Source organism: Anolis carolinensis, unplaced genomic scaffold, assembly GCF_035594765.1.
Source record: "Anolis carolinensis isolate JA03-04 unplaced genomic scaffold, rAnoCar3.1.pri scaffold_7, whole genome shotgun sequence".
In the NCBI taxonomy this organism is placed as follows: Eukaryota; Metazoa; Chordata; class Lepidosauria; order Squamata; family Dactyloidae; genus Anolis; species Anolis carolinensis.
In genome coordinates, this window is record NW_026943818.1 from 15,088,709 (window position 1) to 15,101,483 (window position 12,775).

The 12,775-nt window shown below is 49.6% G+C and overlaps 2 protein-coding genes across 3 annotated transcripts in view; one reads left to right on the plus strand and one right to left on the minus strand.

Annotated features, from left to right (window-relative positions):
- The window catches only part of ntng2 (netrin G2), a 64,113-nt gene extending 54,122 nt beyond the window's left edge, over nt 1–9,991 (plus strand). The window contains exons 6-9 of one of the 2 annotated variants that reach the window (XM_062959176.1): nt 6,329–6,403; nt 8,069–8,236; nt 8,346–8,480; nt 9,071–9,991. In XM_062959176.1, coding sequence (XP_062815246.1) covers nt 6,329–6,403; nt 8,069–8,236; nt 8,346–8,480; nt 9,071–9,297 — 605 coding nt within the window. In that variant the 3' untranslated portion in view covers nt 9,298–9,991. The remainder of the gene's footprint in view (nt 1–6,328; nt 6,404–8,068; nt 8,237–8,345; nt 8,481–9,070) is intronic. The other variant, XM_062959175.1, reaches the window with a different exon arrangement.
- A 1,484-nt stretch (nt 9,992–11,475) lies between these two features.
- Nucleotides 11,476–12,775, minus strand: part of setx (senataxin) — a 36,599-nt gene continuing 35,299 nt past the window's right edge. The window contains exon 25 of the mRNA XM_062959172.1: nt 11,476–12,563. Within this exon, the coding sequence (XP_062815242.1) occupies nt 11,982–12,563 (582 nt within the window). The 3' untranslated portion in view covers nt 11,476–11,981. The remainder of the gene's footprint in view (nt 12,564–12,775) is intronic.

Below are 12,775 nucleotides of genomic sequence, written 5' to 3' on the forward strand. Positions count from 1 at the left end.
CCAAAGAACCTAGCATGACTTGGGTGGTGTGTCACTTTGAGAAAAAACAATAATAGTTATTATTATTATTATTATTATTATTATTATTATTATTATTATTATTTTGATGTAAGTCAAAAATCAGAAACTCCTCAAAGCACAGCAGACAAAAAACCAGTACAAGAAAACCGCACTACAAACTAGAGCTGACAGCTGGCACAACAAAACATTGCATGGAAAGTTCCTTGACAAAATTGTGATTTTGGGATATGAAAACCAGCATATCTATCTTGTTTGCTCTGTCATAATAAAATAATAATACATACGAATAATGCAAAATGTTACAAAGTTGGGATAAGCTTGGGAAGGTGTGCGCAAACGAACAAATGAATGGTGATGGCAGGCAGCAAACGAGCGAACGAAACGAACGCAGGGACATGCCTGGAGGGCAGCCTTTGCATCGCGGCTCTAATTAAGCCCTTGCCAATTGGCCTCCCAGTCCTCCCAGTAGGCCCCCTCGCCCCCCCCCCTCCCCACCTTTAAAGCCTGGCTTCAGAAAAAAGAAAAGGAAAGAAAAGAAAAAGGGAGGAAGGGAGGGAAGCGCAGGCCGATGGCAGAGGAGATGACATTTCCATCCCCAGCTGAATCCCTTCCCTCCCTACATTCCTCAAAAGTGAGTTTTCCAAATGCAATTAATGCTGTGGTTGTTATTTATTATTATATTTTATTATGACACAGCAAACAAGATAGACATGCTGGATTTCATATCACAAAATCACAAGTCGAACACTTCCCAAGTGTCTAGGACTGTGTGATGTATTTTCGGATGATGCGCGCAGATCCCAGTCGGGTGGCCTTTTGCAGTTGGCAGATCGTAATTTTGTCAATGTCTCATGTTTCCAAATGCCGGCTGAGATCTCTTGGCACGGCACCCAGTGTGCCCATCACCACCGGGACCACCTGCACTGGTTTCTGCCAGAGTCTTTGAAGTTCAATCTTGAGGTCCTGAGAGCGGCTGAGTTTTTCCTGTTGTTTTTTGTCAATGCGACTGTCACCTGGGATGGCGACATCCATGATCCAAACTTTTTTCTTTTCCACAACTGTGATGTCTGGTGTGTTGTGTTCCAGAACTTTGTCAGTCTGGATTCGGAAGTCCCACAGTATTTTTGCGTGCTCATTTTCCAAGACTTTTGCAGGTTTGTGATCCCACCAGTTCTTTGCTGCTGGGAGGTGGGACTTGAGGCATAAGTTCCAATGAATCATTTGGGCCACATAGTTGTGCCTCTGTTTGTAGTCAGTCTGTGCGATTTTCTTACAGAAGCTGAGGATATGATCAATGGTTTCGTCGGTTTCCTTGCAGAGTCTGCATTTTGGGTCATCAGCTGATTTTTCGATCTTGGCCTTGATTGCCTTTGTCCTGATGGCTTGCTCCTGGGCTGCAAGGATCAGGCCTTCTGTCTCCTTCTTCAGGGTCCCATTCGTGAGCCAGAGCCAGGTCTTCTATTATTATTATTATTATTATTATTATTATTATTATTATTATTAATGGCCTTTGTCCTGATGTCTTGCTCTTGGGCTGCAAGGATCAGGCCTTCTGTCTCCTTCTTCAGGGTCCCATTCGTGAACCAGAGCCAGGTCTTCTCCTTATCAGCTTTTCCTTCAATTTTGTCAAGGAACTTTCCATGCTTTGTTCTGTTGTGCCAGCTGTCAGCTCTAGTTTGTAGTGCGGTTTTCTTGTACTCGTTTTTTGTCTGCTGTGCTTTGAGGAGTTTCTGATTTTTGACTTCAATCAAAGCAATTATTATTATTATTATTATTATTATTATTATTATTATTATTATTATTATTATTATTATTAAGCAGAGGCTGAATGGCCATGTGTTGAGAGGGCTTTGATTGTACTTTTACTGCATGACAGAAGTGGGTTGGGTTGGATGACACATGTAGCCTGTTCCAAGTCATGGACATCAAGTCATCCCAATGGGAACCAACCCAAGTCCTACCTATTGGGTTCTTCCGTGGATATGAGATCTTGAGCTTGACTTCAGTCCTTGTTCCTAACATTGCCAGGTTGGAATGTCTTCTGTGTGTGAGAGATCCTTGGAATAACCCGGCTTTTTGTGTTGCTTTTGCCAGAAGCACCCAGTTCCTCTGGCGTAGCCCCGTTACAGGCCAGTGCCGCTCCTCCAAAGACTGAAGGTAGGGAGACGGAGACAGATCTGAACCCGTAGCCAGAGGCAGAACCTCTGTGTGGTGCTTAGAAGGTGCTGTATCTTCTCCCCATAGTAGAACGGTTGTGATGCGTAGATTTAGAAGGCCTTTGTGGTACTAGACATACTATCTGTGGTTGTGGTTGCATCATGGGTGGGGTTCAATGTGCTCTCTGGCTGTATGGTGAACTACAACTCCCACTATGGGGGTTCCGTGTGCTAAGTTTGGTCCAGGTCCATCATCAGTGGAGGTCACTGTGGTTGTGGGTGAACTACAACTCCCAGAAAGGAAGGTCCGTTCCTCCCAAACCCCTCCAGTCATCAAATTTTGGCATATCCGGTCTGTGTGCCAAGTTTGGTCCATATCCATTGGTGTTTGGGTTCGCAGTTCTCTCTGGATGTAGGTGAACTACATCTCCCACAAATCAAGGTGGATTTTCTCCAAAGACCTTCCGTATTTATTCCTGGTCATGAGGGCTCTGTGTGCCAAGTTAGGTCCATTTCCATCGTTGGTGGAGTTTAGAGTGCTCATGGATTGCAGGTGAACTATAAACCCCAGTACTTCCAAAATCTCGAGGCCAGTTCCCCTCCAAACCCACCAGTATTCCAACTTGGGAATATCGGGAATGCAGGCCAAGTTTGGCCCAGATCCATCACTGTTTGGGTTCATAGTGCGCTCTGGGTGTAGGTGAACTACAACTCCTATCAATCCCTCCAAAGCCCTCCAGTATGTTTTGCTGGTCATGGGGGTTCTGTGTGCCAAGTGAGTTCCAGGTCCATCGCTGGTGGAGTTCAGAGTGCTTTTAGGCGGCGAGTGAACTATACATCTCTTATCAATCATGGTGAATTCTCCCCAAACCTCTCTAGTATGTTTAGTTGCTGATCAATTCGAGGAAATACGGTGTTGGGTTGCCGTGAGTTTTCCAGGCTGCCTGGCCATGTTCCGGAAGCATTCTCTCCTGACGTTTCGCCCACATCTATGGCAGCCTGGAAAACTCACAGCAGCCCAGTGATGCCAGCCTTTGAGAACGCCTTAAACACGGCGTGGCCAGGTCAAGGGCGAGGCAGGAAGGGCAGCCCGTGGGGGGCTCTCAGCCTGACCCAAAGGAGGACTGAAAGCCCGGCCTTCTTTTCAAGCTCCTGCCTCCGTCCTGGAGAAACCGAGACCCACCGCCACGGCCGCCGCCAAGGAGCCTCCGGAGAACATCCGAGGTAAGCCAAGGCGGCACGTGCCAAGGGCAGGCCGGACACGTGGGCACACGCCACGGGGCCCGAAATAGACGGGATTCCGGCCGGGGCGCCTGGGAACACCCCGCCAGCGCCCAGGCGCACCAATCGCAGGGCCCGGCACGGCAACTGGGCCACGGGGTCACCCCGCTCGGAGGGACTTAGAGGCCGATAATCTCTTGCTGAGCCTTTGAGTCTTAAAGCTCTTCCTCCTCCTTCTCTCCTCCGAGCAGAGAGAGCCTTCCTTGCGCAGGGCTGGAGGCGCATGGCAGGGCTTGCGCACCAGCCGTCCAGGCCCAGAGGCTGCTGCGGATCGTACGATGCAATGCGGATGCGGATGCAGCATCATCCCCTGTGCATTGTAGCGCATGCATTGCCTCACATCTATATATATAAAAGAGTGGTGGAGTCCTGCCACCGGGCAAAACATCAAAACTAAACGCCCCCCCAACCTCGAAATTTCACAACACAATCCATCATCCACGCCTCGAGGTTGAAACCACAAAATATCACGTCACAAACCTCCACAGGGCCTAAAAAAAACCAAAAACCGGAGCTATTCAGTGCAATTCCAATGGGCCACAGCTAGTATATTATATGACCAAATGCAGATATAGATGCCTCATCATCACATGTGCATTGCAACACATATTATATAATTGAATGCAGATATACATGCCACATCATCTCCTGTCTATTGTAGTGCATGCATTGTAACACATAATATATTATATGACCAAATGCAGATATAGATACCGCATCATCACATGTGCATTGCAACACATATTATATGACCAAATGCAGCTATAGAGGCCGTATCATCACATGTGCATTGCATCTGCGTTTGATTTACTAAAATACTCCCATCCAAACCCAAGTAACGAAGGTGGAGGCATTACTTTTCATTCAACCCTCGTAATTGCCTTCCTGGAAGCAAACCAACCCTTCCTTGAACTACAACTCCCGGGCTCCCTTGTGTGGGAGGTGGGCACGGCGGTGCTCCTTTCCCGGTGCTTTCGGCATCGTCTTTGCTTCCCTTTTGTCCCAAACGCAGCCCCTCCGAAGGCCAAACCTGCGCATGGTGCGGGGAAAAAGCATGGCAAGAAACCAGGTAATAGAGCCGTTGGCTTCTAGTTGTGTCTTGACTATAGATTTTGCTGGCGGTGAATGTCTAGAAGTGCCAACGGGCAAGCAGATAGCTCACGCTGGTCTTAGTAGGCTTCTATAGTATGGTGTAGATGGATGGAGGGATAGATGGATGGATGGAGGCTTCTAGTTGTGTCTTGGAGGGCTACTGACTATAGTTTTTGTTGGTGGTGAATGTCTAGAGATGCCAACGGGCAAGCAGATAGCTCACGCTGGTCTTAGTAGGCTTCTATAGTATGGTGTAGATGGATGGAGGGATAGATGGATGGATGGAGGCTTCTAGTTGTGTCTTGGAGGGCTACTGACTATAGTTTTTGTTGGTGGTGAATGTCTAGAGATGCCAACGGGCAAGCAGATAGCTCACGCTGGTCTTAGTAGGCTTCTATAGTATGGTGTAGATGGATGGAGGGATAGATGGATGGATGGAGGCTTCTAGTTGTGTCTTGGAGGGCTACTGACTATAGTTTTTGTTGGTGGTGAATGTCTAGAGATGCCAACGGGCAAGCAGATAGCTCACGCTGGTCTTAGTAGGCTTCCATAGTATGGTGTGGATGGATGGATGGATGGTGGCTTCTAGTTGTGTCTTGAAGGGCTACTGACTATAGTTTTTGCTGGTGGTGAATGTCTAGAGATGCCAGCGGGCAAGATGATAGCTCACGCTTCCATAGTATGGTGTGGATGGATGGATGGATGGTGGCCTCTAGTTGTGTCTTGGAGGGCTACTGTCTATAGTTTTTGCTGGCGGTGAATGTCGAGGCACCAACGGGCAAGCTGATAGCTCACACTGGTCTTAGTAGGCTTCCATAGTATGGTGTGGATGGATGGAAGGATGGATGCATGGTGTCTTCTAGTTGTGTCTTGGAGGGCTACTGACTATAGTTTTTGCTGGTGGTGAATATCTAGAGATGCCAACGGGCAAGCTGGTAGCTCACGCTGGTCTTAGTAGGCTTCCATAGTATGGTGTGGATGGATGGATGGATGGATGGATGGATAGATGGATGGTGGCTTCTAGTTGTGTCTTGAAGGGCTACTGACTATAGTTTTTGTTGGCGGTAAATGTCTAGAGGCACCAACGGGCAAGCTGGTAGCTCACGCTGGTCTTAGTAGGCTTCCATAGTATGGTGTGGATGGATGGATGGATGGATGGATAGATGGATGGTGGCTTCTAGTTGTGTCTTGGAGGGCTATTGATTATAGTTTTTGTTGGTGGTGAATGTCACCAACGGGCAAGCTGGTAGCTCACGCTGGTCTTAGTAGGCTTCCATAGTATGGTATGGTATGGTATGGATGGATGGATGGATGGATAGATGGATGGTGGCTTCTAGTTGTGTCTTGAAGGGCTACTGAGTATAGTTTATGCTGGCGGTGAATGTCTAGAGGCACCAACGGGCAAGCTGATAGCTCACGCTTTTCTTAGTAGGCTTCCATAGAATCGTGTGGATGGATGGATGGACTTTCCAAAATCATGGGCAAACTCTTGTACCAGCTGATATTCAACTAAGCCTGTCACTAAGTAACCTCTCCTGATTAAAACGTGACGGAACGGTAAATTCGGTCGCGTTCCGATCCGGATCCATTTCTCCAAGTTTGGTTTCGGGGCAATAGTGTCAATGGCGTGGCAGTCGTGAACGTGGAATAGTTACGAGCGAGTAGATGGAGACAATGTTCGGTATTGGCTTTCGGTCCGCTTACGTGTAGTTTTCGTAACTGTGAGTTGGGCTTTGGGTCCAAAGGAGAAAACTATGTCTCTTTGACCCCTTTCTAAGCGTCTCCCAAGGCCTCCAAACTCATCCGGCTCAAATCCGGCTCCGTCCCAGTGGCTCCCATTGAGACCTTCAAAGGTAAGCGGGTAAGCCATTGATGGCTCTGTCTCGAGGAGGCCTTTGGGGTCTGTGGGTCTTCTTCTCGGGACTTCATCACAAGGACGTGCCTTTCTCCATCCTTGCAATGCACGGCGTGCCTCCCAGGTTGCAAATTGCTGGCGCAGGGATTCGGTGGTCAGGTGAAGCCGACGGAGCAGTTTCTGGATCATGGGGTGGTTGTTATGGGTTTTTTGATGACGACCACCTGATCCTGCGCTTGCATCTTGCAGGGAAACCTGCCGTGGAAGAGCTAAGGTTGAAAGCAAATACATTTCTGGAAAAGGAAAATGAGGAAAGCTGGGCTTGAAGCCTTTGCGAAGGAGCCAAATAGCTTGTTCCCGTCATTTCTCCATTGCATGCCATCTCATGCTTCCCTTCCCCAAAACCTGACCATTCTTGCCTCGTTGGAAGACGGGCGCATGTCTCTCCCCGTCTCCCCTGACATGCATGGACACCCCACTCCCAGACCCTTCTCTACCATTATCTTTTGGAAAACGAGAGCCATAGATGTTGGAGAGCTATATCCAAATCAGTTGTGACAAGAAATTCATGCGAACCTGCACAGTAATGCTGACTTCTTTGGGCTGAATGACCGCACCCAAAGGAGGGCACGTATTAGATAATACGGACATCTTAGTGATACGGGAAAGACGGGAGCTATGGAAAGAAAGGGAGCTACGGGAAGGAAGCAGGAAGGAAAAGAGCTATGGGAAGGAAGGGAGATATGGGAAAGACAGGAGTTGCGGGAATGAAGGGAGTTACGGTAATGTAGAGAGCTGCAGGAAAGGGAAGCCATGGGAAAGATGGGAACTTCCAAAAGGAAGGGAGAGCTACGGGAAAGATGAGCTGTGGGAAGGAAGGAAGCTATGGAGAAGAAGGGAGCTATGGGAGGGACTGGAGCTACTGGAAGGAAAGGAGCTACAGGGAAGGAAGGGAGCTACAGGAAGCTACGGGAAAGGAGAGCTACGGGAAAGACAGGAGCTACGGGAAGGAAAGGAGCTACAGGGAAGATGTGAGCTACTGGCAGGAAGGAAGCTAAGGGAAGGAAGGGAGCTACAGGAAGGAAAGGAGCTACGGGAAGGAAAAGAGCTACGGGAAGGAAAGGAGTTACGGGAAGGAAGGTAGTTATGGGAAGGAAGGGAGTTACGGGAAAGACAGGAGTTATGGGAAGGAAAGGAGTTACGGGAAGGAAAAGAGCTACGGGAAGGAAGGGAGTTACGGGAAAGACAGGAGTTACGGGAAGGAAAGGAGTTACGGGAAAGGAGAGCTACGGGAAAGACAGGAGCTACGGGAAGGAAGGGAGCTACGGGAAGGAAAAGAGCTACGGGAAAGAAAGGAGCTATGGGAAGGAGGAAGGAGGTAGCTACAGGAAGGAAGGGAGCTACAAGAAGGGAGCTATGGGAAAGACAGAAACTACGGGAAAGAAGTGAACTACAGGAAGGAAGGGAGCTACAGGAAGGAAAGGGGCTACGGAAAGGAGAGCTATGGGAAGGAGAGCTATGGGAAGGAAGTGAGCTACAGGAAAGCAGGGAGCTCTGGGAAGGCAGCAATGGGGAAGGAGGGAGCTGCAGGATAGACGGGAGCTGCAGGAAGGAGGGGCGCTGTTGGAGCCCCCGGGCCCTGACCCGGTCCTTTCCTCGCCAGACTGCGAGTGCTACGGCCACTCCAACCGGTGCAGCTTCATCGACTTCCTCAACCTGGTGACCTGCATCAGCTGCAAGCACAACACGCGGGGACAGCACTGCCAGCACTGCCGCCTGGGCTTCTACCGCAACAGCTCCGCCGAGCTGGACGACGAGAACGTCTGCATCGGTGAGAGGCCGGCCGGACCCTCTTTGGAAGGGGCCCCCCAAAGACCCCTTGCGGCGGCGGCTGTGCCTTGCCGTGTTCCTTGACGTGTTTGCTTCCTTGTCTTGGGCAGACTGCAACTGCAACCGCGTGGGCTCCGTGGCCAACCGCTGCAACGAGACCGGCTACTGTGACTGCAGGGACTTTGTCACCGGCCCGAAATGCGACGAATGCGCCTCCGGCTACTACTGGCGACAGGGATGCCTGCGTAAGTATCCCCGCTCGGGGTCTCACGTCCTGCTCCTGAAACGGGGCTCCCGATTGGTCCATAGACCTGGCTTATAAATGTCATTTACCTTTTTTGATGGAAGAAAGGGGGAAGTTCGACTATTATGTGATGAATTACACCCGGTGTTACGTCTTGTTTTCCTTTGCAAGTGACTGCTCACCTTTCCCTGTGTTGTTTTCCCCTTGTAATAGTCGTAACCCCTTTTTTTATTAAAAAGGTGGGAGTGCAACTATTATGTGATGAAATACGGCCTGTATGATGTCTTGTTTTCCTTTGCGAGTGACCTCTCATCTTTCCCTGTGTTGTTTTCCTCGCGTAATAGTCGTAACCCCTTTTTTGATTAAAAAAGACGGGAGTGCGACTATTCTGTGATGAAATACGACTATTATGTGTTACATCTTGTTTTCCTTTGCGAGTGACCTCTCCTCTTTCTCTCTGTGTTGTTTTCCTCGCGTAATAGTCGTACCCCCATAAGGTGGGAGTGTGACTATTCTGTGATGAAATACGACTATTATGTGTTACATCTTGTCTTTCTTTGCGAGTGACCTCTCTCTCCTGTGTTCTTGCAGCCAACGTCTGTGACGACGAGCTGCTCCTCTGCCAGAACGGGGGCACCTGCTCCGCCAACCAGCGCTGCCTCTGCCCGCCGGGCTTCAAGGGTGTCCTCTGCGAACAGGCCAAGTGCGAGGGGGAGAACCAGGACTGTGACGCCACCGGGCCCCGCCTGGCCCTCAGCCCTTGCGCCGCCCTCCTCGGCGCCCTGGGCCTCCACCTCAGACACGCCATGGACCTCTGAGGCCGGGCCCACACACCCCGATGGGGGGAACGAGAGGCCGAACGTGTGGAAGCAAGAGGGTCCTTCCAAGGGCCCCGCTCTCCCTCCTTCCGGGGTCCCCGTCTTCGAGGACGGCCGCCACCGGAGAGCGCTCCATGGACCGGCGATGGCTTCCTCCTCTATCGATCGATAAGAGTCTGCCAAAAAAGAAAAGAAAAGCGTGGCGCCAATCTCCGGCGTCGAGCTGCGCAGCTGTTTTTCTCCGAGTCTCTTTTCCGTTCGTTACTTTCTGAAGCCGCCGCCGCCGTCCCTGCGGAGATGGCCGGCCGAGGAACTCGGTGGACTCTGTCCGTCCCACCGGCCGAACCCTGGCGTTATACTGTTGCCTACAAATCGAGTTGCTGAATTTTATTAAGTTTTTGTACGGTCTTTTTTTCCTTCCTCTCCTCGGTTTCTATTTCTTCGGTTGTCGGGAGTTCTTTTGTTCCTTTCCTCGGGACAGGACGAGGCCGCTTTGTAACGCGCTGCCCAGGCTTTACGGTTTCAAGATCCCGCCTCCCTTTTTTTAAGTAGAGGATTATCTTACTTTGGTGATAAATGTCCTCAAAGGATAACGAAACAAACCACCACCAACGCCGCCACTCACTAGAGAGAAGTTTTGCCGTAAGCATTAAGATGTAATAATCCCCACGACAGTAAAGCAACCTACTCATGGCTCCCGTTTGGTTTCCATTTTCTTATTGCAATATCTATAGCTATATATCTATATATATAAAAGGGTAATGAAATTTCGGCCTAGGACAAAACAACAAAACTACACATCCCAGAAACACTAAACTTGGCAGCACAACCCCTCATCCATGCCTCTAGGTTCATACAACAAAAAGAAAACAAAAATAAAGTCCTAATTAGAGGGAGAAGAAGAATTGTTTTTATCCAAAGGCTAAGCTCCGCCCACTTGGTCTCCTAGCAACCCACTCAGCCCAGGGGACAGGCAGAGTTAGGCCTCACTTAGGCCTTTTCCACACTGCCTATAAAATACAGATTATCTGATTTGAACTGGATTATATGGCAGTGTAGACTCAAGGCCCTTCCACACAGCTATATAACCCATTTATAATCTTATATTATCTGTTTTGAACTGGATTATCTGGACTCCACCCTGCCATATAATCCACTTCAGTGTGCATTTTATACAGCTGTGTAGAAGGGGCCTCATATAATCCAGTTCTAAGCAGATAACATAAGATTATAAATATAATATGTAATAATTACTGTGATGTAATAATACAGAACAATATAATCTCTAAAACCAGGACAGTAAACAAAGAACAACACTCTGAAAGCATAAGCCACAGCAACACGTGGCCGGGCAAAGCTAGTATATATATATAAATTTATATATAAATGTAATGTACATTTTTCCCATGGAGTAAACAACAAAACCACTGAACCAAATTTGGCCACAAAAGACAAAGCCATCCAATCTATGTCTTTCAATTAAAAAACCTAGAAAAATAAAGTCCAAATTACAGAGAACAAGGAAGAGCCGTTCTCCCCCTGGCTGCCAGTGAGAAGGGTAGGTGAACTACAACTCCCCCAAATCAAGGTGAATTTTCCCCAAAGACCTCCCATATTTTTTGCTGGTCATGGGGGCTCTGTGTGCCAACTTTGGTCCAATTCCATCTTTGGTGGCGCTCAGAGTGCTCACTGATTGCAGATAAACTATACATCCCAAACCTACAACTCCAAGAAATCATGCTGAATTCTCCCCAAACCTCTCTCTCTAGTATGTTCAGTTGCTGATGAATTCCTGTTTGCTTTGTGCCATAGAAAAGAATAGGAAAGGGTTATGGGAGAGGCAGTGGGCAGGGTCATGCAAATGTGGAGAGGAAGGAACACTGGGATGTGCTCGCTGTAACCTGCAGTGTCCTGGGAGAGAGTGAATTGGTGGCTCCTCAGCACTGGGAAAGGGTTAAGGGAGAAGCAGTGGGCGGAGTCATGCAAATGTGGAGAGGAAGGAACACTGGGATGTGCTCACTGTAACCTGCAATGTCCTGGGAGAGAGTGACTTGGTGGCTCCTCAGAACTGGGAACTATAATACATACATACAGATTTTTCACTTTAATTATGTGTATAGATATAGATATATTTGTGTGGGATGTTTGGAGAACACAGAAATTGGACCGACTCGGGGGTGGCCTTGAGTTTTTGTATTTTATTGAAAGAAATACTGACCTATTTGTGTGTGTATATATATATATAAACCGGGATCGCTCCAGTATCAAAACAGGAGCCAACAAACGGGCGCATGAACAAGCAACGCCTCCAACGAGGTGGAGAACGAGGTGAAGATGGCTGCAACGGGAGAAACCGCAAAGCCCAAGTAGGTTATGGGCCCAACAGGCAGCTGGGAAACGGAGGCCGGCGAAGGCACCCCAAAAGGCAGCAAAGAAGCCAATGGCCGGGTGGAGGACCTACCACACCCGCAGCCAAGGCGACAACGGCGTGTGAGTCTGACCGCAGGGGATAATAATGAGGTATGAAGAGGAGGAAGCGGCCCACGTCAGCTCTTTAAAAAATAAAATTTCTGCTATACAAATATACATAATAACTCCAAACGAGCCTAGGCTGTATAAAACAAGTCCCCAAAGGAAGACGGAGGAGGAGGAGGAGGAAGACGCGTAGCCCCGAGCTTCCGGGTCTAGCAGGTGGTGCGCCTACGCTTGCTGTCGACCGGGCCATCCAGCCGCTCCCCGGAGGCCCGGCGGCCGTTGGAGGGGATCTCCTTGGCCTGGGGGGGGGCTTCGGGGGGCAGGGGCGGAGGGGGCTCTCCTCGGGCCAAAGTCCACTCGTGCAGGTGGGCCAGGAAGGCCTTGGCGACCGCTTCGGGGTTCGAGGGGGAGGGGTGTGCGCCGTGGGGCACAGGGCGGGGGTCTACGCCCCCCGACACGGCCCTCCTGGCCAGGCGCGGGTCCTTGGGCCGACTCGCTTCCGGGAGAGGAAGAGGAAGAGGCGGCTTCTTACAGGACGAGGACGAGGACGGCTCCCCGGGCGCAGGGGGTCTCCGTTCCGCCGTGGCCGGCTCCCCTTGCGCAGGGGGCTTCGCTTCCGCCGGCGCCCTCGGTGCCGCCTTCTTGGGCCCCTTCGTCGTCGTCGTTGTCGGGGGCAGCGGCCGGGACTTGAGGATCTTCAAGGCGCTGCTCTTGTAGCTCCCGCTGGACGTCTGGACAATGTTGCCCCGCTTCTGGGCGTCTTGGATCAACTCGTTCCAGTCCTTGTTCTCCTAAAAAAGGGAGCAGAGGTCAAATCAGGTCCGTGTGTCATTTCTTGGTGTCTTCGTTCTAAGACAGGGGTCCCCAAACTAAGGCCCAAACTAAGGTCATTTACCTGGCCCCCGCCCTCATTTATAATATAATATTTTTATATCAGTTTTAATAATATAATATATTATATATACATATGATATTGATAATATTATCATGTTATACAATGTAA